At 54.7% G+C, this 23,789-nt stretch overlaps 8 protein-coding genes across 8 annotated transcripts; all 8 read right to left on the bottom strand.

Moving 5' to 3' along the window:
• Positions 1–754: 754 nt before the first annotated feature.
• On the bottom strand, positions 755–1,538 carry CkaCkLH20_04266 (uncharacterized protein; the record flags this gene model as incomplete). Its single annotated transcript, XM_038886985.1, has 2 exons — positions 755–1,134; positions 1,187–1,538. 2 exons carry the CDS (start codon positions 1,536–1,538, stop codon positions 755–757), a joined length of 732 nt encoding a protein of 243 aa, XP_038747689.1.
• Positions 1,539–3,665: 2,127 nt separating this feature from the next.
• Positions 3,666–5,108, bottom strand: CkaCkLH20_04265 (golgi integral membrane protein; the record flags this gene model as incomplete). The annotated part of the gene is made up of 2 exons (XM_038886984.1): positions 3,666–4,906; positions 4,964–5,108. The coding sequence occupies 2 exons, from the start codon at positions 5,106–5,108 to the stop codon at positions 3,666–3,668; spliced, it is 1,386 nt and encodes a 461-aa protein (XP_038747688.1).
• A 564-nt stretch (positions 5,109–5,672) lies between these two features.
• CkaCkLH20_04264 (uncharacterized protein) lies at positions 5,673–7,308 on the bottom strand (the record flags this gene model as incomplete). The annotated part of the gene is made up of 2 exons (XM_038886983.1): positions 5,673–5,790; positions 5,846–7,308. 2 exons carry the CDS (start codon positions 7,306–7,308, stop codon positions 5,673–5,675), a joined length of 1,581 nt encoding a protein of 526 aa, XP_038747687.1.
• An 883-nt stretch (positions 7,309–8,191) lies between these two features.
• On the bottom strand, positions 8,192–9,744 carry CkaCkLH20_04263 (uncharacterized protein; the record flags this gene model as incomplete). Its single annotated transcript, XM_038886982.1, has 2 exons — positions 8,192–9,321; positions 9,393–9,744. 2 exons carry the CDS (start codon positions 9,742–9,744, stop codon positions 8,192–8,194), a joined length of 1,482 nt encoding a protein of 493 aa, XP_038747686.1.
• A 714-nt stretch (positions 9,745–10,458) lies between these two features.
• Positions 10,459–12,210, bottom strand: CkaCkLH20_04262 (prostacyclin synthase; the record flags this gene model as incomplete). Its single annotated transcript, XM_038886981.1, has 3 exons — positions 10,459–11,389; positions 11,448–11,876; positions 11,933–12,210. The coding sequence occupies 3 exons, from the start codon at positions 12,208–12,210 to the stop codon at positions 10,459–10,461; spliced, it is 1,638 nt and encodes a 545-aa protein (XP_038747685.1).
• A 2,550-nt stretch (positions 12,211–14,760) lies between these two features.
• Positions 14,761–16,087, bottom strand: CkaCkLH20_04261 (uncharacterized protein; the record flags this gene model as incomplete). The annotated part of the gene is made up of 3 exons (XM_038886980.1): positions 14,761–14,987; positions 15,079–15,714; positions 15,811–16,087. The coding sequence occupies 3 exons, from the start codon at positions 16,085–16,087 to the stop codon at positions 14,761–14,763; spliced, it is 1,140 nt and encodes a 379-aa protein (XP_038747684.1).
• A 902-nt stretch (positions 16,088–16,989) lies between these two features.
• On the bottom strand, positions 16,990–18,087 carry CkaCkLH20_04260 (uncharacterized protein; the record flags this gene model as incomplete). Its single annotated transcript, XM_038886979.1, has 1 exon — positions 16,990–18,087. One exon carries the CDS (start codon positions 18,085–18,087, stop codon positions 16,990–16,992), a length of 1,098 nt encoding a protein of 365 aa, XP_038747683.1.
• An 801-nt stretch (positions 18,088–18,888) lies between these two features.
• Positions 18,889–22,921, bottom strand: CkaCkLH20_04259 (uncharacterized protein; the record flags this gene model as incomplete). The annotated part of the gene is made up of 10 exons (XM_038886978.1): positions 18,889–19,229; positions 19,296–19,649; positions 19,703–20,109; positions 20,851–21,041; positions 21,095–21,492; positions 21,544–21,740; positions 21,797–22,014; positions 22,074–22,721; positions 22,772–22,807; positions 22,865–22,921. The coding sequence occupies 10 exons, from the start codon at positions 22,919–22,921 to the stop codon at positions 18,889–18,891; spliced, it is 2,847 nt and encodes a 948-aa protein (XP_038747682.1).
• Positions 22,922–23,789: the final 868 nt, after the last annotated feature.

Raw genomic sequence — 23,789 nt, 5'->3', positions numbered from 1 at the left:
GATGATTGAAGTTGAAGTTCGAAGCGGCTCAATCAGTGACGGCACGATCACAGGGCAAGGGGGTTCGTGAGCTACGGAGTGCGTCATAGGTACATCATCTCCGGAACGCCCTTGCGTCGTTTCTTCCCCTCGCGACTCCAACTCCAGGATTCCCCAAAATGCCACTGCTGCCAATCAGCGCAATGGCAAATCAAACGGTTTATGGTCGGGCTTTTTTTTTTTCAGCTGAAAGTTCTGGACTGTGTTCTAGAACATTGCCGTTATATTGTCGTAGCTGCACAAGGAGCGGGCCGCTGCACTGCTCATGCAGCTCGTGGGGGTCACCGTCGGCGGCTTGGTGAGATGGGACATCAAGTCATGACTCGGCTTCGATTCCTTCCAGTTGCATTTTCTGCCGTAAGCCTCGTTATTACTATCGTCGCCTTAGCTTGGAACGGAATGCTTTACACCGTTGTGTGAAGAGAAGAGTCATATTTTGGTTCCCGCTAGAAAAGATTGGTATCTAATACGCCGCCGTCCGATGCATCCCAGAAACAAAAACGCCAATGCTTCGCTAAGTCCTGCTCCTCAGCGACTTTTTCGTTCTCGTCGTCTACGAGTTCTGCTCCCCGAAGGCTCACTAGCGGAACACTGGCGCCAACATCCAAGAGACATTAAAGAAATCAAACACTTCCTCGCCGTTGCTGCGGGCGCCCGCCAAAATAATGACTACCACAAGCGTCCACTCAAATCGGCGGCCAGGAATGTTGCTCAACTAGAACCTGAGCTTGTGGTCGTGGGACGTTGGCGCGCCGCTCCAGTACTTGGTCTTCTGCACAACTCTGACTTCGGGAGGCGTCCAGCCAGGGCCCTCCTGCTCTTTGACAGCGTCCAAAACCCAGTTCTTGATCTCGTGCAAGGCGCGGCGTTGTTGCCTCCGCTCGCGGTGTCTACGGGGCTCTGAGCTGGGAAGGTCTGACTCGAGCTTGAAGTTGACGAGGAGGGTCAGGGTCTTGAGCGCCGGGAACTGCTGTATGAACTTCACGCCGACGTGGCACTGTCCCTGAATCCAGCATGGTCTCAGACCCCATTCCATGGCGAGATTCTGGACATTGGCGAAGTTGGAGGCGTCTGGCATGATGGCGCGTTGCGGAGCTGCTTTTCGTTAGTCGTCGACTTCCGTCTAACGTCAAAGAGAGAAACTCACCTCTGTAGATCAACAGAGTGTCGCTCGCGTAGTTCATATAAGCACCCTTCCTACTCTCCCGGTCCTCTTTGGAAAGATACACGATCTCGAATTGCTCGTCGCTGGCGCCGCGGCGGCTGTCGCTCTCATAGAGCAACTCGGCCCGCGACTCGCGGCAGACCTGGAGAACGGCGGGTATCGGTGCGTGGCGGCGGAGGCCGTACATGGTTGTGCTCTCGACGGCGCGCTCGACGACGGCCGATTTGGGCGTCGCGAGACGCCATATGCGGATGCGTAGCTCGGCGGGGAGATCGCGGAACTTGTGGAAGGAGCGGCTGAAGGGGCTCGTGACGTCTATCGTGGCGAGGTCCATGTTGGCGATGTAGCTTGGTGATCGTGTTGTTGGAGTAAGACGGTGCTCATAAATACTCTGCCGATGCCGAAATAAAAAAGACGAAGACCAGTCGAAGGAATCGATTTGTGGCGTGTAATAAATGGAAAAGAGGAAATCTGTGCTTTTTTTTATCGTGACCAAATAAGACGACGGCAACAAGGGGGACGTCGTCGACGACAATGATAGCAGTAACAAGCTCGGTCGGTCTTTCGGTCGAGTCGGATTCAAAAATCTGGCAGGGGATGTGGGAAGGTGCAGTCGGGTCCGATAAGATGCGGCGTAAAATATCGGTTTTGCAAATCTGGGAAAATCTAGAACGGCTTGGCAGTCCTATTGTTTCCGTCCAGGTCGCAGTACTTTTTTTTGGCTCTGAAGTGAGGTGATTTGAAGGGGGCGCTGGTAAAGGTATCAAATTGAAGGCGCTGGTTTAATACGGCAAGACGAACCGTCCCATACGATAAAACCAAGTGGTCTCAGAATCTGCGCAATCTGGTAAAATCTACTTTTAGAAAAACGACAAAAGCAAAGAATCAGATGGCAAATCTCTGGGCGAATATGAACCGGAACGAGAGACCCTTTCATATGAAGTAAAGCGGTAGCAAACACCATAAAAATAAGCCCAGCAACAAAATAAGGCGATGAAAATTTCTCGGGTGCAGTCATTTCGACCACTCATCTCATAGTGAGTAAACACAGCCTGTACAACTCACACCCGTCACGGCCGGGCCTTGGTTCAGTCGACACACGGCGCCACAAGCGGCCAGTGCAGCGCGAAACTGGCTCGATCTTGAGCCCATCTCTGGCTCGACCATGCCGGGTCCCTCCCTGACTCGGGATGCAAATTATTGGATGAAAACGCAGAGACGGCGAGGGAGACGGGAAAGATTGAATGAGATGTGGGAGTGGCATGTTTTGTGAGCTGTTGCCTTCGTCGTGCCAGGAAGAGCTCACTTGTGGGGCCCTCTCGATAGCACTGTGAACGGTCTGACGTCGGAACAGCCTCATGCTCGGTCGCTACCTAGTAATTAACTGACACCACTCTCGGGACGTCCCTTGCCTTGGCCTGTCGTGTTTCAACTCACTCTGGGAGACGTTGAATAATAAATATCCAGTGAGATGAGCCAGGTGAGATATTCTAACTGAGGTGGCCCGCCATATCACAGCGGGCCGGCATCTTTCAGGGGGTTATCAAGCTACCTCCGGACAACAGCATCAAACATGATACGAGAAGATGTCACAACAGTAGTAGAAACAATCACTCATTCGGTTATACGTTTGTTGTGTTTCGTTTTCGGCACCACCCTGTTCTGGGCGCCTCTTGCTTCTCATCGGCGGTGACCCCCACGAGCTGCATGAGCTGAGCAGTCGGTACCTTATCAGATCAGCTTGGCACGCCACGCAGCCGCCATCCATCTCTCTCGGACCTTTACCGACATGTCCATCTCCAAAACCCATGCTTTCGTGGTTTTGATCCCTTTGACAATCTCCGACGCGGCTCTGCGAGTACCTCAGAACTTGGCGCTCGGGAATACGAAGCGCGTATCGTCCGAGTCGGATTTGACCGGGGCGAGCCCAGGTTTGGCCTTCCTCTGGAGCGGTTTGCTAGAACCCAGCTGTGAATCGTTCAAGTTCTGGACATCGTGTGTTTACCCATGCCTCAAGTTCGGAGATTCTTTCATGCAGAGAGACGGTTCCTTGGTCACTCTCTCTAATGCCAGACCAATTTGAAGAATCCCCCAAAGTGTCCAAACTAACGCTGCACGGTAGAGATCTAGCATAGTATAGGGAAACGCAGTGGAAGCAGGTCAATGTACTATTCAGCGTCGTTATCGCAACAACCACCCGGAACGAGGCCATTCGAGCATTGCCATCCGCTGTTCTGCTGTTTGGCCATAAGTATTCCATGATGATGTGACTGATTTAGCCTGGATGATGACGTTACGTCTCCGTCCATCTCCACCCGTTAGAAACAATCATTAGTGGCACTCACCATCCAAATTCACTTAGACACGACACCAGACGATTCACTCCAACTGCGATCCGACTCTGCCGTGTAGCACATTAAACAGAAAGTGGTATTTGCTAACTAACTCCAAAAACCCACGCCTACCCGACCTTGATCTTCCGACACCAATCCCGCCCCCTCGCAACCTGCCACTCGCAAAGCCTGACCTCCATCAAAATCCCCAGGAACCCAGCGACGCAGATCCCCCCGCTGTCGCTCACGCTCGTCGCGCTCAGGCTGAACTCCCGATCCTCGGCCGGCACCCGCTCCATGATCTCGGCAAAGGTATTCACGTACACCGCGCCGCCCAGCAGCCCCTCCCAGAAGACGACCACGAAGACCACGTACACGGACGGGATGAAGTCGAACATGGCGTGCGCCGTCAGCAGCGCCAGGTTGCCGACCTGCAGCAGCGAGGGCAGGTACAGGCGGTGGATGCGCACGAAGGGCGTCGAGGACCGCGAGACGAAGACGCCCAGCTGGTACAAGAAGCCGTAGAAGGGATAAAACTCGCGAAACTCGTTGAAGGGCGACGACGACAGCGGGAACAGAAGCGTCGGCGACACACCCTGGTTGATCGTGTACTCGGCGATGTACACCAGCAGCAGCGGCAGCATGTAGGGGAAGAAGAGCCGCTTGGCGCGCCGCAGGTTCGCCTCGAAGCTGGCGTCGTGGTGCTGGTGGTGCTGGTGCCCGCTGCCGGCCGGGTACGCCGTCGAGGTGACGCCCGGGCCAGGGGCGAGGAGCGCCGAGGACGCCGCGTTCTGCGACAGCCCCTCGACCTCGTCGTCCTCGAGGTCCTGCTCCGGGACCGCCGTGTACTCCTTCTTGCCCGTCTGCAGCGGGCCCTTGGGCAGGATGAGGAAGAAGCTGACGAACATGACGGATGGCAGGCAGGCGGAGAAGAGCAGGCTGTTCCGGACGCTGAACTTCCACCAGTCGGTGAGGACGACGTAGAGGCCGGCGCCGATGAGGCCGGCGGCGCCGGTGCCGCTGCCCCAGCCGGCGAGGCTCATGGGGCCGTAGTAATGGGTGAGGCCGAGGAAGCTGAGCTCGCCGCCGCCGGAGGAGAGGCTGGCGATGACGACGCCGATCATCTTGACGGCGACGGACTTCTCGGGCGGGGTGAGGGCGACGAGGAGCATGCCGCAGACGGAGAGGGCGATGAGGACGACGACGCGGAGGGCGTAGGGGACGCGGTGGATGAAGTAGGGTGCGACGAGCTTGGTGAAGAAGGAGGGGAGGACGTCGGCGAGGAGGACGACGCCTTTCGGGACGGAGGAGCCGACGAGGTCCTGGGCGGCGGAGAGGATAATTACGTAGAGGACGTTATTGATCAGGCCTGCGTTCGTGTCTGCTGTTAGTTCCGGTCGGGATCGCGAGGGAATTGAGAACGCACCGAGCAGCCAAAAGGCCACGATAACTTGTGTGTCGGCATGGCGGAAGATGGCGGACAGGCGGGCGCGGTAGAGCGCCCAGGACGAGGACGGCGAGCCGGGCATGGGGAGGAGGCCGGAGGACGAGGGAGATCGGCGGCCGGTCATGTCTCTTGTCACCTTTCTCGAGGAGGCATCGAGAAGAGACGTTCGGCGGGAGAGGACGTCTTATCGCGGACGAGATGGGATGGAATGATGGGTGAGAGTTTCGGGTGTCGGAGGTCGGTCACAAGATAACCGTGTCTCAGCGGTCAGCGACCGGAGTTTGCCGTGCGTCAGTGAGTGACCTGACTCTAGACCCTGGCTGGATGGATTGTCACTGGCCCACCACTAACGAGGGTCTTGGGCTAGGAGTCCCTGTCCAGACCACGCGACCCAATGACGTCGTGATGGTGACAACACCGATCGGCGGAGCTGGTCCCGAGGCAGTCTTGGTGAGTGTTGGGCTTTGAGCACGCAATTGTCAAATGGGAATGTGTGAGAGGCATGCGTGATTTACTTTTCGATTGATTCGACCTCGTAGATGAGGTGAAAACTGCGCATCTCCTATATCATGTATATGAAGTCCTTCATCGCTCGCTTCATGCAAAATCATACAAATAGATCAACTCCAGCAGCAATTCGACAACCACCTTTTCAGTAAATTTCAACAAAATCAAATCTTCAAGTCCATCATAAGCCCGGCCCGTCCCAAGCGTCCCTGTTCAATCGCATAAAGTAAGACTGCTTGTGGGCAAACGCAATCTCCCTCTCCTTGGCGAAGCCTGCGCTCTGCAAATGCTGGAGAAACCTGCAGACGTGTGTGTTAGCATCGATCCTCCGTACCGTCAAATCGCGGAACATACCTCGCGTTGTCTATCCGCGGCTCCAGACAAACATGCATCGTCCTGTAGTCGTCCGTCAAGCACCAGTGCACCAAGCTGGACAGCCACGCCAGCACCCGCCCGCGAGCCCACTCCTCGCCGATGAAGAGATGTACGCCGCGGTCCCAGTCGTCGGCGTCGTTGCCCAGCTTCTGGCCCAGAATGTCCTCTTTTACCCAGTAGATCTCAAAGTATCCGAAGGGCACGCCGTCCCACATCCCGATGACGGGGAACGAGTGCTTCGAACTGAGCGCGTTGGTGAGGAACCCCGGCGTGTAGTCTCCCCAAAACTGCTGGACACGAGGATTCGCGAGCCACTTCTGGAGGAGCGATGTATCCGACATCGTCGTCAGGTGAGAGTTTTCGACCGGTTTGGGGCCCACGGGTCCAAGGTAGGGAACGGCGTTCGGTGCGAGGGAGGCGACGCGGAAGGAGAGGTACTGGCCGGCGCTCGGGATGTAGCGGGTGTAGAACACTTCACCCATACGGCCTGGCTTCGGGCGGATGGGGTGTCGCACGCCGTCCGTGACCGTGTACATCAGAGGCGCTGGTGGGTAGTACGTTGGTAAGTGCGAGCTCGAGTAGAACGGGCTGATGGGGAAGCTCGGCATCGTCATCGGGGACATTGGCGGCGGGCCTCCTGGCAGGTCGACTTCGAATCGGCTACCCGTCGACTGGTGCGGGGAGTGTATCGGGGTGATGTGTCGAGAATGGTTCGAGTCGGCGAATGCGGGTGAAGTCGGTCGGCTGCCGCCTGGCGAGTCTGGGAAAGATCCTCCAGCACTATTCCTCTGCAAGGTGAAGAGGAACAGGCGCCCCGGAATCTGCCAGAACATGCGCCGCGATACAAACATCTGCGACCACTCATCCCCATTATCTTCCAACCTTGTCCCGACGGCCGAGTCCATAGTTGCAATCAGGCCCATGCGTTCCAGCTTCGGGATCAAGTTCCTCCCGCGCAGTACGCCGTCGCGCTTGATGTTGATGCGCCACTCGCCCTTGGGCCTGGCCGCCTCGGGGGTATGCCGCGAGGCGTTGGTAACGAGGTACGGCGAAGGTCGGGTCTGGTGGAAGTACCAGTAGAGGGTGACCCAGAGCATCATGGCAATCTGACGGGTAGGGCTCGCGGCGGGCTTGAACTCGGAGCTCGACGGTTGAGAGATGGACGAGATGAAGAGGTTGTCGTTCTGGAGCGTCGGCTGCTTGAAGCTGTGGATATGGCGACGAGGTGCGCGCTCGGGCTCTTGTTCCCCGTTGACGGAGCCATTTCCGAGTGGCTCGGGGTCGTCGTCATCGTCGTCCTCGGTGTTTAGCACGATGGTCCAGCCGATCGGAAACGGGTTGTTGTGGGTGGTGAGATCGTGCGACTTGAAGAAGAGACCAGCGAAGACGGGTGTGACTGTGAACTTTTGGCCATCGGGCAGGTGGATGATTTGGGGAGGCATGCTGAGGTCTGGGTGCTGGGTTCTGGGTTCCGTCTGTGGAGCGGAGCTAAGGCCCTTACGCCTTTAGGGCAGACAGGAGGGGAAAGGAGGGGTCACCTCGGGCGCGGTGAGTCGGTGTGGTGTGCGAGTACTGCGATGATTCGCCTTGTGATCGGGTTCCTGCTTCAGAATGATGTCTCTTGCAGAAGAGGAGGTAGTAAGTAATCCGGAGTAAACAAAGAGGGCGGGGTCGATAGCTCCGAGGGCGCGGACTGATATCTTTAAGTAGGTACTCGGTCTCAACAAAACCAACACCACAAGACGTCGCGATGATGTCCCCAGAAGCACATGCGACTGTCGAGATCTGGAGAAGCCTTCTAGAACCGTTTCTAGAAAACCAAAGCAGCCATTCAAGGACGGGCCATTTGAAGAATTGGGAGATTCTGACAAACGCAGAGGTGTTGGTTGGGTGGTGGCATGATGATGCGTTAATCATGTGGGGTGAAGCTCTCCCGCTGGCGCGCCGCGGCGGGGTGATACCAGCCGATAAGGGACTGGTCTGCCTGCTAAGAGCATGCTAAGAGCACTGGACAGCCCTGGAAAGGCCAAAGCTCCCTGCCAAGTCAGCGCACGTGCAGGGACGGTCCCCGCAGTCGTCTTCACCGGCGGCATGTGGGGATTCTCGGTGAGGCCGACCCGATCCGCCTTCGCCCGACACTCCACCGGTCTACACCGAGAAAACGCTGAAGTGGGCTGTTCTTCCTGGAGCACACACTCATTTTGTCTGCTTCAGTCAGATGGAACAATCGAACGCTCATGTTGCTAACGTCTATCATGCTCGAGATGCAAGGTGATATTATGATGTACAGGGTATCGCACTGAGAAACGGGTAAACACCCCATGACTATGACGCCTTCTTACTGCCGTCACCCTCTGCTGGAGCTTTCTGCTCCTGCTTCTTTTGCTCTTTTCGCTCGCGTTTCGCGCGGTCGTCTTCCTCTTCCTCGTCCTCCTCGCCGTTTCTGCGTCGCGCGTCCTTCCTCTCCTTGTCCAGCACCTCCTGGACCTCTTCACCGCCGAGATCCTTGGTCTCGTCCCAGTCAACGTCGTACTCCGTGGCTACCATCTTGATCTCGCGCCTCAGCGAGTTCGCCTCCTGCACGAGATGCTCCCACACCTGAGGGTCAAAGCCTCGTGCTTGATACAGCGCCTGCTGCCGCTTGGAGACCGTCACGTTGAGTGCGGCCTTGTAGCTCAGCTCGCGGCTGATGTACAAGAACCACAGGTAACCGCCCATGATTGTCGTCAGACCGACCAAGTACGTCACCGGCTCGACGAGATCCCAGCCAAAGTCGGTGTGGAACGTCACGTAGTACACCACTCCCCACCAACCGAGTAGCACTCCGAAGCCGCCCTGGGCGATGCGATGGGCGCCGCGATGCGCGAGGGTGTCGCACTCTTCCTTGAGCTTCGCCATCTGCTCGACCTTGTGCGACATCTTGCGCAGCCGGATGCGCATGTAGTAGGTTCGGTCGTTGAAACTAGGTACCGCTACGCGCAGCTCCTGGCTGTAGCCCTCGATGCCGATGGAGAACTCGCGACCGCGTGCAGCATCTCTGATAAAGTCGCCGACCTCGGTGCTGCTGCTCCAGCGAACCCAGTTGGTGTCGTCCCGCTCCTTCTTGGGACCCTCGTGGCCGAGACCCGAGTACGAAGCGACGTTGCCTTCCGACTTCTTTGTGGCCCCCGCATCCTTCTTGCCTTCGTCCTTGTGCTCTGCCTCTGCCCTGAAGTATATCTTTGGGATACGCTCCCGACGCCCGTCATCGATGGGTGGAATCTCCGCCTGGAGTAGCCTTTCGAGATAGGAGAGGGGCTGCTGAGGGTGGACGAGGAGCGCAAGGGGCGCAATCTCCTCTTTGTCATCGTCTTTGCTGTCCTGGTCTACAAGCTGTGTAGTTCTGGTTTGCTCGGCATTGAACGGCAGCGGGAGGATGAGCTTCAATAGGCGCGTTGGGGTTGTCAGGAGACGTCCTTTCAAGAGTCAGTAGCTGAATCCAATACGTAGGGCAGCCCAAGCACAGGGGACGGGAGTCAGGGCGTACCGCGGGTCTTATCGCCGTTGGTCGGATCTTTGGACGAGACTCGCTGCTCGACCTCGTTGCCTGCTCGATGCCACGGCCGTTCTTCCTGCTTCCTCAGGGCGAACAGCTCAGCTCTCTCGTCCTTCTCCTTTTGCTCTTCCCTGTGCATATCATCGCGATTCGTCTTCTTGGCCTTGGCATTCTCGACCTCTTCCCGGCGATTAGCTGAGTCGCCAACAGCGCGTGCGAGGGCTGGGATGCGGCCGCCGATGCCGACTCCGGCTGGGCGGAAAGCTTGACGACATAGGGGGCCTTGCTTGGTGCTGAAGCTGGCAGGCAGTTGGAGGCATACGCGACGGAACGCGTAGCTCATCTCGATGTGTGTGGGTGTGTATGTGTTGGGTTGGTATTTGTTTTCTCGAACTTGAATCGATTATCATAACATTTCTAATAGGTACCGAAGAACAGCGGGAAAATGTCAACAGCAGCAACTTTTCTGGAAAGAGGCCTCGTTCCTGCTTTCCCTGTAAGACCGGTCTGATCCAGTGTCTCTGGTAGGTCTTCGCATTATGACGTCAAGCTGCAATTAATGTGGCTGCTTCTCGTGGCTGTGGCTGCCAGCTGTCAATCGCCCTGCCTGCCGGAGCTCCAGCTCCCCAACAGCTCCCACAGCTGGCCCCAGCTTGGCGCTGGTGCAGCTGCAATGTCCACCTCATGTCTTGGCCAAGAAATGGGGCTGCTCGACCTTGGTTCCCAGCTTTCCTTCATCATCATCATCATCACCACCCAATCTCCGCGGGACCCTAGCTGCAATAATACGTCGCCACGACCGCCATCCTGCCACATTCCGATACTCGGATGTCAACACGCGCTGATCGGAGGCCTGCCACACGAGACTAGATCCATCGCGAATGGGGCCATCAGTCACTTCCGTCATCATCGTCAATCGTGATGGAGAATCTTACCATCGCTTGGTGCCAAGAATATCTGCTTTTTGCACACAACATCATCAAAGATCGACAATTTGGCATTGATCATTTATCGACATTCACCGCTCACACAGCCAGGCAGTCATCCTCCAAGACTATCAACTGCTGTACAGCCACTTGGTGTTTTCCCATCCCTTCCGCTTCTCGACCCTGACCCCGAAGCCCTCCCCGCTATCCACCGGCTTAGCGGCGGCAGCGGTCATTGGACAGCGGTCCATTTTTGGAGGCTCGGTCGTCGACTTCATGCTGTTGTCCAGCGGCGTCACGTCGAACCCCAGCAAGAGCGACGCCACGAACCCCAGGTTTTCCGCAAACGCAAAGTTCCGCCCAGGACAAAGATGTCTCCCGCCTCCGAATGGGACCCACGCAGCTTTCTTCAGCTTTTCCGCCTCCAAGTTCTCCTTCTTGGCCTTGCTGTCGACGAATCTATCGGCCACAAAAACGTCCATGTCGGATCCCCAGACACGCTCCAAGCTGTGGGCCACCTCGTGTGAGACCTGAACGTTGCAGCCCTTCTTCAGCAGATACGACCTGCCCTTGCCATCCGACACGGTCGTGTCTTGCATCACCCGGCGGTTGCCTGAACCCTTGTTGGACAGTCGAATGGCTTCGCGGTAGCAACTAACCAGCAGAGGGCACCTCTCATCTATAACGGCGATGTCGATGGTGACCTCGCCGTTTTCCCCGTGCGTAGCAACTGCCGCCGCTTCGTCTCGCAGTTGAGCGATGACATCAGGACGCGTGAAGACAAATGCGATGAACCAGAAAAGCGTCGGAATCGTGTTGGACGTCGATACGTGCAGCAGGGCAATCTCTATTTTGCCGACGTCGTGGCCAGAGATGCCGTGTTTTCGTAAGACGTTGGCGCGGTTCTTGGTGATCTGCCCCGCGTCCTCGTGGTCATCGTTGTTGGCACCGTAGTATTCGGCCAATACGGCCTGCAGTTTTGCGCGAGCCTGGTAGCACTTTTTGGCTGTGATGGACGGGACGACACCCAACATCAGCATGGCCAGACCAGCGTCAAAATCCCTAAAAGCTCGTCAGATATTTGGTCAAAATGGGACGCTGTCGCCAGGCAAAGGCTTACCAAACTTGCTCAAGCAAGCTTTCATCCTTCCTGATAGGGTTTTCGGGGCCATACAACGCCTCAGCCGTGGCGATGGTCATCAGATCTCGCACCCACACGTAAAAGTTGGCACTCTCAAACGCCTTTCCATCAGGGATGTCCTCCAACACCTTGGCTACGTGCCTGAGTGCGTTCGCGTTCATCCGCCGTACGTTCCTCGGTGTCATGGCCGCATGGATGCCTTCGAAGAACTGAGGGAGCAGAACCCCATTCGAAAGAATCTTGAGCGTGTCGTTGTCAAAACCCAGCTCCCTCTGCGCGAACTCGACCGCGAACGGCTCAAACGAGAGGTCCTTATTGCGGTAGATTGACTGTATCAGCACCGGGTCCCAAACACCGTACAACTTGCCGTTGAGGATGGGCAGCGTGGCAATCGGCATGTTCCTGTGTCTACGTCACGCATTCAGCTTCGGCTCGCGCTTCCACCCCACTGACGGTTTACTTACTCGAGGGACTTAAAGAAGTGGGCTTGGTGCTTGATCATCCCGAGCAGGTGGCCGATGACGGGAATCCGGGGCTTCATCGCCGGCGGCTCGCGCTCGTCCAGGTTCGGGGACGAGAGCTTGCCCACGATAACGATCAAAGCTAGCATCACCGCGAAAGCCGAATACAGAATCGGAGACCGCTGGACGTCTTCGGCGAAGAAGGACAGGAAGCTCCCCGCCTTGGCCGTGCCGTTGGCCGCCATGCCTCCGATCTCGCCGGTGGGGCTTGCGCTGGCCATGTCTCGTCGTCGAGCGTAACACGTGCTTGCTCGAAGTTCAGTTCGGTGTGTTCGGACGGTTGTGTATCGAGATTGGACGAAAGATGCTGGAAATCTCGGGTTCTGATGGCGGGCGGATGTTGAAAGGGGGGGGTCCTTCGTCAGATATACCAGACGATGCCGGGACCCTTCACTCTTACCCACGAAGCCGGTAGTGTGAGGCAGACCCGTGCCCCCGGACTCCAACTAACAAAAAAGCGAGCGATCCCATCACAATCGCGGGCGTAGCTTGTCAGACTTTAGTGTTGAATCCTGATGGCAAGGGGGTTCCTTTGGGATGACGCTAACCACTTCTTGGGTAAGAAACCTAACTCTAACAACCAAAGTCCCCCCTCCTCGAGGTCCGGAGCTTCGAAAAGCCGGCCAATGGAAATCAGCCCATTAAGAAACACTACATTCAGCATAGTGCGTCTCGATGTTGACGCCGTTGCACGGCGGCTGTTTGCGTGGATGCCTGCAAGCTGCAGCAAGCCTGGGGCTTTCACTTTCTTGGGGGACACTTCACTCGGCGGCAGGCAGTGCACTTGACACGTCGACTTCGACCGCTTTGTGATTCGATATTCATGTCGGCCGGGAAATCGTCTGCTATGCACTTTGCCACGGAGCGGATTGCATCCGAAGCCGTCGTGTCGCCTGATGTTGGCGGAGGGAAGTGGGCCTTTGCACCGCTTGGTGGGGCCGCACTGCCGGGTGCCTCTCACCACCACCTCGTCACTAAGCGTGAAGTTATTGCGAACAGCGGATAGAGATTCTTAAAATGAATTTCGTGAATGAGGCATGATAGATGTCACCCAAACTCGTAATTTAGGTTTGAGCAGGATGTCGCCGGTGGGAAAGTATCCCATTAAGGTGATCACTAAACAACATGCTTCCGAGGTGTCCAATGCATCTGATACCGAAAGCCTTATTTGCGCATCGTCCAACGGCACCTCGAAATCTTCTATGAATCTTATGTGCGGATTTGGGTCTCGCGGGGATATCTCCTAGTTTGTTATTTTCGTTGTCGGTCTGAATGATTGGATATCAAAACGTTGGTCAGCATCCGCCAGAAGAGTATGTCAAGGTACACCAATCAGACGTCGCGACTCCCACGCCACGGCCGGTTGTGCCTGGGACCTGTCAGAATTCGAAGGTAAGATGATGAGCTTGTTGGTGGCTTGGAGAAGACGGTTGCCAGGTGTGCTTACTGCTTGGCACCGCCGCACCGTTTTGAGAACCTTGAGTTGACGTAGACCCAGTAGGGGGGTTGACGATACGCATTCGGCAGCCCGTAACGCTCAGAATTTCGTGCTAAATATACAGCTATCCGACGGCAGCGTTTATAGGTGTCGTGCAGATTCTGGGTTCTTCCCATTTCTTCTTCCGAGAATGAAACGAAGTGTCTCTTAGCATTCGCAACAACTGCGAAGAAGATCCTAATACGTTGATTACCGGATCTCAATCATCAACGACGACGACCAAAGGCGATACCAAAAGTCAAATCCCTATCACAGGACACCATTCTAAAAGCACCAAAAAAGAGTTCGCAAAGCACAGTGGCCTACTACGTCTCAATCCCTGGGTGGACCCAGGGGAAGACGTAACCCGCACCCTCGCCGTGGAGGAACGGTGGGAATCGAACCCACGATCGTTCGAGGCCTTGGGGGGACCTCGACAGCCATAGACCAGCTAGGCCACTACGGTGTCTTCGAGGGAGCGAGGAGGTCAACCGGATTAGATACTCAGGTCAGGGTGAAGAGGAATGCAAGGAAAGAAGTTGGGGGAGTGGAAGCGGCAAGCATGGAATTCAGGGAGGAGGGGAGGATATGTGTTAGGAAGGTAGGTTGGTGTTCTGAGGACCGTACTTGAGGGATTAGGTAGGTTTAGACCCATACAAGGAAAGAGAGTGAGAATAAGGACTTGCCTGGATGGGAAAGTATAATCGAAAGCCATATGGGGCAGGGCTAACTGGAAGGAAAGATCTAACTAGTTACTACCTTAGTTATGGCAGTTGGAAAGAAGCTTGTCTTTTGAGAACGTCACAAATGGGAAGGAAGAAGGTAGCATTAAGGATAAAAGGTGTAACAGTAAGGTAACTGGGACGGTAGGAGCACCCGGTTTGCAATTTCTTCTGCAACTTCAAGAAACTGCTCCACTACCACACACAGAAAGGGAACCAGGACACCTGAGAAGCAGGCGTCATTCAGTGATGTTCAGTTATGGATCAACAGTCTTTTGGTTTTGGCCTCTGGCCACAGCGGCAGCTTTATATACGCTTTTGCCACCGCCGCCTTTACCTGGGGGGGCCTCGATAGCCGTAATGACCTAACGGTACTTACGTGTCTTTTTTTGTTCTTTGCCAGATCTACGGTTCGATTTTGGCCTTCTGCTTCTTTTTTTGCTGGCCAAGGCCTGAGAGGCGGCCGACGTGTGACGAAAGCATTCCCCTTCCTCTTTGGTTCCAAATCACGGTGGCGACGAGCACATCATATCTCCATGTAGTTTGATTCTCGCCATCAGTATCTCAAAAATCTAGATTGTGAACACAGCCTTTTCGGTGCTGAGGGGACGTTGTCCTCCACTACCCCGCGGATCCAACAACACGAACCCATCAGATGGGATCTCTTCCAGCCCACCCCGAATCAGACGCACCGGGTTCGGCTGCAACTTCACGTTCCCCAAGGAGGCTTCGGAGCCGAGAAAGCTGTAGAACTCCGTCGTGAACTTCCGAGCCACGGGGTTGGCCGGGATGGTTGCACCTGGATGAAACCATCTTGTCAGCATCATTCGCCATCGCACTACGGCGGCTTGAATGGTTGCTTGAATCACTCCAAGTCCGATTTCACGTACCCTGGTACTGAATCTCCGCCCCCAAGCCCTCCCAGACGGCTCCAATGACGGGCTTGTTCTTCAACTTGTTCAGGTCGAAGCCGCCGATGGCCGGGCTCCTGAATACGGCGAACTTGCCGTCCTCTGCTAGTGTCTGTTCAACGAGTTCCACCGACGGACTTTGCGAAACGGCGTCGACCGCAAACTGGACGCCGCCGTCGGAAATACCACGCACTTTCTCGGGCCATTCGGGGTCGTGATAATCAACAAGCTCGTCGTACTCGTACGGCTTCTCTTTGAGGACGGCATGCTTCGAGGCACTCGCGGTCCCGATGAGTTTGATCTTCTTTCCGGATGTTCTTTCGGCCAAGCGGATGAGTTGGGCGGCGTACAAGCCCAAGGATGAGGTCGCGCCGTAGACGAGGACGTGGATGGGTTTGTTGTTGTCCGCAGCTTGAGACGGATCAAACCCTTTAGTGCTGGAGAAGGGGCAGGGAAGCTGAAGACGAGCGAATACGCCTTGAGCAGCAGTGAGACCACATAGGCTTATCGTGGCGGCAGCTTCGTAGGTCACGGTGGTCGGTATGGCCCATGTCAGATCGTACTCGACCGCGACGTACTCCGCAAAAGCGCCAGGTCGTTCGTTGACGGAGCAAGCTGGGCGTTTACGTATCAGCTGAGACCGCAGTTACATCTTGTCACAGTACTAGGAGACTGTGGATATTGGAAGAGTGATTTGAGGCTTGAACTCACCTCCCTGAACGAACCCAGCAACTCTCGCTCCGACCTCGGTGCGCTGATCATCAACGCCGACAAGGTCTGCGCCGACAGCGACAACTTCACCGGCAAAGTCGCTGCCAACAACACGGTAGTCTTGGGAGGCTATCGGTTTTTTTGTGTAGAGGGCGTCGACGTGGTTCAGGGCCACGGCGTGGACTTTGATTAGGATCTCAAGGGGCTTGGGATCGGGTTTCGGGACGTCCTGGACGGCGACGGTGCGTGTTTTGGGGGTGATCGTGAGTGCCTTCATGTTGGGCTATTGAGCAGAAGTGCCAGCTTGAAAATAACGTAAACTGGCGGCAGTTGTTTGGTTCGCCGGGTTTTATGAAGCGTGATAAGAGAGTCGACTGACGGAATCCTGATCTTGGGTTTGGTAGATTTGTTTCGTCGATGGGAAATCATGATCTTTGAGTCGATCGACTGTGATGTATTTAAACCACTGCATCATGATCCCACAGCCCGTTGCAAAACAAATGACTCGATGGATTTAAACGGAGTTATCTCACGATCAAGGCTGTGAGTTCGTGATATCCTAGCCTGCTGGTGGGTCTTAAGGTATGCACTCCGGAACGCTTACTTTATTGAGTTTAGTCACCATAGAGAGATGTGAAACGGAGTGCCATTCGGGACGTGTCTGGAAGCCTATGAAAGAAACTTTTCAGAATATTGAATGGAGAAGAATGTGTCCTCGCCGGCTATGGCGAGCTGGCGAAGAGAGTATAAACGACGGACGGCTGTACTTCGTTGCTTAGCGAGTTGCTATTGTCTACGTCTCATGAGGTGCTGCATAACGCCCCAAAATATTGTCTCCAAATCTAGCGATAGTTATTGAATTTTACTTTTGGTTAACATCTATGTCACCTTGTACCCGCCTACCTCTTACTGACGTAGCTTCCGGCCTTATTCAGAAACTCATGATGGGGAGCATAACAAAAAGCTGTTTCTGGCAGTTACATATGAACCAGAAAGGAGTGAAAAAGAAACGAATAGGACTAGACTTCATTTGTGGATAGCTGACAATTTATAAACGTTTTGAGATCTCCAGAACACAGCTTTTGCTTTATCTCCCCCATCATATTCGCACAACAGGTTAATAGTGACTCTTGTGAGATGACCTTAGTACCTGGTTGCGGATTCTCTAAGTACAGAGTCCTAAGGCTTGAGAGGTTTGAGGGCTTCAACCCACTCAATGTTTCCCAGTTGCTTGGTGAGCCACGTGTCACCCGGCCCGGTAGCCCCCCAAGGACGATCTCCGGTGACCAATGAGCCACTCAAAAATGTGTGGGGGAAACCATGATCGAAATCATAAGACTTATCGACCTGCTCCATCTCTTCGTCGGTCAGACTGACCTCCAAGCCGGCGATACTGCCTCGAATGTGCCCGACCGTCCTAGCGCCAACGATGGGAAAGACATACGGAGCCTTTTGTCGCACGTACGCCAGCGCAACATCAAGTATCTTCACGCCCTTCTTCACAGCCATAGTTTCCAGAACTTTGGAAACCTGCCTGTCGCGAGCCGTTGGCTGAATGTAGTTTCGTCCTCCGTGCGGCTTCTCGCGCTCTCTCCAGCCCTCCTCGGTCTGGAACCTCCCTTGATTCAACACGCCATACGGCGCGATGCCCATGCCCTCGCTCGCGCACATGGGAACGATGTCTCGCTCAAAGTCCCGCAACGCCGCGCTCCACATGCCTTGGTACACGACGAACTGACGCAGTCCAGCCATGCGTGCGTACTGATTCGCCTTCGTGACAACCCAGGCAGGCGCATCGGATATTCCCAGATAGATGACCTTCCCAGACGCCACCAGATCGTTCAAAGACTGCATGACCTCCTCGATAGTAGCGGTGAAGTCCCACCAGTGGAGGTAGAAGACATCGACGTAGTTGGTTTGCAGTTTCTTCAGAGAGTCCTCGAGGGCGAGCCGCATACTCTTGGTGCCATTGCCACCGTAGTTGACCTGAAGACGGTCCTTTTGGTGAAGCTTGTACCCGGTCGAGTACTTGGTTGCCAGAACGATGTCGTCTCGATTCCCGCGGGAGGCCATCCATTCACCGAGCCACTCTTCCGACTGGCCGCGCTGATAGGCGCTGGCTGTGTCTATGAAGTTGCCTCCACAAGAGTAGAATTCATCCAGAATCTTGAAAGCTTCTTCCTTGGTGATCTGTCCGTAAAGATCCTGTAGCTGGTCGCCAAAGGTGAGTGCCCCAAGACAAAGGGGGGAAACGCGAACGGAGGCAGTCGGTGCCAATTGACGATATCGGGCCAGTGGGCTCTTTGGAGGGGGATGCATTGTAAAAGACATGTTGACTGTAAGACAGCTGACAGTCTGATTATTTTATGAGATATAGGTCAGCTCGGATATGCTTTGCGTCTGGAAACCATAGCTATTTCTGTATGCTTATATAGTAGGCGAAGCAGTACAATCAGATTAAAAACATCATTCAATAAACCATCTGATCCAAAGTCATTCCATGTAGTTAACCCCGTGTTGATCTTAAGTCCGGCGTGTAAGTGATGCATGCACACGTCGAACACCTCAGCTTCGTCCATATAAAATTGTACTCTCGGAGTTTGGGAGGCCTAAGTCCGGCAACTCAGACGGACCATGAAAACAAACGATCGAGAGCTGATGTTTACAGTAAGCATTTCTCCAGGCAACGATCGCCGAGAACTGAATTAGAGAGTATTAAAGTGGGAATTCTGTGGGTGTGGTCAATACCAGGGTCTACGGTCCACGCGGTTAGCGGGTAGAGTCCCGATATGTCGTGCTCTTTTCAGTATGCTCTCTCAGCGAGTGCCTGCTTGATGAAGTGATGAGCCGCAGCGTCGCTGATCATTGAGGCGGGACTGGTGAGTATCAAAGTAGGCAGTTCTGGAAGTAGGTATTTTAGTCTCCTCCCTTTTTCAGGCGGAGAAGCTATGCTCTTGTGTGCTGACCTACACCGAAAAATGATAGAACCGTCGATTCTTGCTTGATAGGAGAGGTAAGCCCAACATCTAGGCACCACAAGTTGACACAGAATATTCTTCCAATGAGAATAATTCACATTCAGCCCATCAGAGGCATCCACCCAGTCGCCGGCACATTGTTCTCATAGTCGTAAAAGGCCTGCTCACAGAGCATCATCTTGAGATCGTGCTTCTTCAAGTAGCCTTTGATGTCGTCCAAGAGAGAGGGATCCATTTGTCCGAAGTTGATCAGTGTTGCTCCGCCCTCTCCGTCATCGTAAAAGGGTTCCTTGGCCCTGCAGATGACATTGAGGCCGACAATTTTGTCTTTCTCACCCTTCGCCCGAATCACCATTACGCTGTCCAACGATGGAAACGTCATGTAAACACGCTGCGTTTCAGAGGTGAAGAGAATGCCTTGGTTGAGGAAATTAAGGTGACCTTGAGCTAGTCAGCATGACATTCAACAGGTGTGAGAGTATTTGTGCTATCGCGGCTGACACTCACCGTTGGCCTTGGACTTCATGTGAGATTCTGTAGGTGGTGATAGAACAGAGTTCCCGATCACTAAGCCATCGCCAAGCCCGGCTGTCAGGTCAATGACTGCCTTGTCGAAAGATTCCAGTTCCTTGTCCAACACCCTTTTGAGGACAGAGAGATAGGTGTCATTCTCTTCGTACGTCTTGCTAGAATTCTTCCTTTTCAACGCCTCGTCGACTGGCTTGTCGGGCCATTTGAACGATATAATCTGAGGATACTCCCGTTTGATTGAAGATGCACCTGTAGCCCCAGTGGGAACGATGACGACCTCATGTGCCTCCTCCCCGGGTGTAGAGAGGCTCGGGAGGACGAATATCTGCTCTGTCGTTTTGTGAGCAACGATAAGTAGAACACCTGTCACGGGGTGTGCTCACCGATGTGCCGGAGGGGAACCATGAATATGGCACCCATGTCATGGTCCCAATAGTCCGGGGGCCCGCACAGTCGAATACTCCCATCTCCTGGCCCTCCAAGCCCGGACATAACTTCGATGTTGCCGTCGCCAGTGAAGGGCGCCTGGAACGGGATCTTTGGCGTTATCAGTCCACAAAACCCGCAACCTATCCCGCCGAGGTCTTCAATGCCGACGCCCTGGTAGTATTGCTTCTCCCATTGTACGCCTTCTTCTCTACTCTTGGCGTCGGTTCTCCGTTTCTGGATACCGGCCACGTTCTCCGCCTCAGACGCGTCGCGCTTGCGCTTAGCAGCGCCGCCGGCCGCCTTCCCTCCGCGCCCGCGTGATGAACTTCCGCGCTTGGGCATGTTGCCAGAGTGATATGTGCTGTGAGAAAATGAGAACGGCGTTCTATGTCAAAACGAGCAGTGGATGTCGGTGTTGAAATGCTCCGGGGACAACCGAAAGACGGAGTCCGGGGTACGCGGGACGTGGATCTCGACGCGTTTTGTGGCGCTCGCCAGGGAGAAGTTAAAACATGCAACCCTGCAAGCGGCTTTGGGTGAGGTCACAGGCGAGGAAGGTGCTCACTCAACGTTTTCTTATTGATATTCGATAAGCTTTTTCTCAATTATATTATCTGTCTCGGTTTTACAGTAGCACTTAATCGAATTGGATAAATAAAGCTGCTTGCCTTGAGATGGTAGTTTCTCACTGTACAAAACATGCCAAAGGCATGGCCCCGGACCCAACTCCGATCCAAGTCCGGCTCCTGCGGCGAAGGACTCGGTCCACCCGGTCTGAACGCTATTTGTACAATCCTTTCAGAAGCCCAGGATTCCAACCCGACCCATCAATTGCCAGGTTGTGTTTTTGGAACACCACATGCCGATGTCCTGTGTATGATGCTCTCTTGCATTTACAAAGTTTTGTGTAAGTATCACCAGGCAGCACATATCGTAATCAAAGCATCTATTTAATATGCATGTGTTCTTGTGTTCGTAATATCTGATTTGGTGTACAGTCATGGGAATGCTCATATCTCTGTATGTTGCCAACGCCTGCTTAAACGCCTGAGTAATTGTATTCCTTTCTCACTCTCATCGTGATTTCAAAGCACCCGTCTACCATGCCTCCCACATTTGTGCGCCCATAGCAACAAGACGGTTAAACAACTCATCTCGGGTTACAATTGCGGTGAGGTGGTGTTGCTTGCCCATGGTGTCGGTGATGACGAGACCATCAGCGATCTCGCGATCAGTCGCCCATCCCACAAAGATCTTGGACTTCCAGCCGAGACCTCCAACCTTGCGAATTTCCTGCCGTTAACGTCAGCATGTGGACTTCAATCTTTCATCGAGTGGTGCCTTACCTCGATATCGGCGATCGCCATGGACCACACGGGGTTGACATCGTCGGATTCTGTCGTCCAACTCAATGCCGGAGTCGTCGCGGTGGCCGTGATGAAGGCATGCCCTCTCTTACCCTTGTAGCGGGCCGGAAAGCTGATCGGACCCTTCTCAGGGTCGGGCTGCTTCTTCACCACACCCAAGCGGTCCTTCGCATGCTTAGCGCCTGCCTTAGCCTTGACCTTGTCTGCTGCCAGGGTAGTGTTGATGCCACCCTTTGCAGTGCTCTTGATGAAGTTGATGATCCTGTGACCCTTCTTCTGTTTATGCTCATCTGTCTCGGATACCGCAGGTGCGAGGACGGCCTCGTCAGGTTGGATGGCCTCGTCTATCTCGGCTTGATCGACACCTTGACCATCACCTTGTAAGTGTGTGAGCCGTGAAGTTTTCAAACGATCAGCATCAGACTTACCGAGGTGCTCTAGTCCCTGGCCAGCGGTCGCATGAGGTTGATCAGGCGGGGGCGTGGTCGAAGTAGGCGGCGGGGGCAATGGCGCTTTATTCCTCTCTCCAATACGCAGAAGCGTGATTGTGAGTTGGGCATTGGTCGGAATACCCTTAAGGATGGAGTTTCGCAATTCAACATATTTCTTCCAATGGGGGTACGTTCTGGACATTGACATACTTTAGCTGTGCGAGCAATAAGAGTAGACAGAAAGACTGACCGGTTGATAAACACCAGGCCTCTTTGGATAATCGGGTCGCCGAAGAAGGTAAAGCCGACGATGAATCCGGTTCCTTTCAGGACCATGTAAGACGTCGTGAAGAGCGATCCAAGCAGGAGTGGCAGGAGCACGCTGGCCAGGATGAGACGGGGCCGTTGCTGGGGAAAGGGCGGCGTTGGGCTGAGGGCGTTTCCAAATCGTTCGTATGTATCAACAAGCTAAATGGGGGTCAGATGGAGGTGCGGATGAGAAACGGTCCCGGCATGAAAGAACTTACATCCGCAATGGCGTGCATCACGGGCCTCGCCTGGGTCCAGACCGTTTCGGAGACCGGTTTCTTGGTCTTGTCGTGGTGAGTGCTTGGATTACTACCACCGGTCTTGTCCTTGGCGTTGACGACATCTTCAGTAATGTTAGTTGGGTCTGGGACAGCGGTATCGTTGTGGGGATCGCCTTGAGGATGTTTTCCCGCCGCGGTGCTAATGACGAGCGAGGAAATGCTATTCACGAAGCTGTGAGCCTCCTGTTCCACCGCCTCTCCAGCGTGCTTCTCGGGGGCGCCCGTGATGGAATCGTCGGACGCGAGAACGCCCGCCGCGGGCTTCTTGACGCCGCCGGTCTTGCTGTCGATGAGGGACGCAGGGGCTGGAGGAAAGCAGAAGGTTCGGGCTTCGGGGACTAGCACGAGAACAATGAGGAAGCTGACGAGAACGGGGATGACAAAGTCGAGGAGCCAGGCGGCGGTGTAGACTGAGAGAAAGGTCAGGGTGCGCTTCCACTCGCGCCACGAGCGGATGCGGACAATGTGTTTCCAGAACGAGAATGCGCCGACGATCACGGTCATGTACAGGCGTTCAACGTGGGCGCGGAGCTTGTCGGGCGAGAACTCTTCCTCGTCCGCGATGTTCAGGTCAAGAGATGCCAGCTGCACGTAGTCAGAACCTTATCCAGGGATCTCCGGCGGGAGAGACTGACCGGTGCTTCGGGAATCGACTTGACATGGAATACTTGCTAAGGAAATAGTCAGTATCCATCACCAGCATATGGCACGTCGTTCCTACGCCCTACCTTGTCAAACCGTCTGACTAGAATCCATAACTCTTCATTCGTTAAGCCGCCAACCATTGGCTGAGCAACTTTTTGAGCCTGAGTGTTCCATCCCAAGTTTTTCACCTCAACCTCGTCGTGGTCCATCTCAGCGTGCCCTCTTTCCTCGATCGGCTTTTCTTTGATGGCCACATCTGCGAGAAGGTGACTGTCTGTTGGTGTCTCTTCCTCGTGGGCTTCCACGATCTCCGGTTCCTGTCCCACACTGGATTGGCTTGAATAGCTATAAGTTGACTGGCTTGGGGTATCTGCTGGGTCCACTGCGGCCGGTGGAGGTGCTGCCGGTGTTGGCGGTGGCGATGGTTGTGAAGCCATCTCTTCAGTCTCTGTATGCCGCCCCTTGAACATGTCGATGGTCAATAGTACGTGCAGGGTGGGAGCTTGCAAGACGGAGGAAGCTTCCGAGCGAGTCCAGGGGGGGTCTCATGATTTTGAAGCTGGGACAAGCTCAAAATCATGATTTCGGCCTGGACTAGAACTAGCCGCCGCCGACGTCAAGCGCGTGGCTAGCCAGCTCTCGCCGTTTTTGGTAACCGACACATGACGTCACGCGACGCGGGCGCACTGATTGGTGCACAAGCAGGGAGATCGCGATGATCGTACGCGGAAGATCTCCACATGGATGGGCTAGGCGGGAAGGAATGACACCGGTGAACCGAATCATTGGATCCTCTCGTATGTCGGTTTGACGGGCTGCTGCTGCATTCCTGGCGCAGAAGGGAGGCCGGGACGCACGTTCAATGTCTCTTCAGGGGCATCATCAGAGCTCGATGGGATGCGATCATTGGTTGTTTGTTTTAAGTCGACTTTTCTGGGTTTAGAGTGAAGCTGCTGCACGGAGCAAACCGTCTCATCAACGGACAATAACATCGTTTGGGATGTCGTG

Source organism: Colletotrichum karsti, assembly GCF_011947395.1.
Source record: "Colletotrichum karsti strain CkLH20 chromosome Unknown Scaffold11, whole genome shotgun sequence".
Lineage (NCBI taxonomy): Eukaryota > Fungi > Ascomycota > Sordariomycetes > Glomerellales > Glomerellaceae > Colletotrichum > Colletotrichum karsti.
Note: the sequence above shows the minus strand (reverse complement) of the source record. Positions and strands in the feature narration are given on the sequence as shown.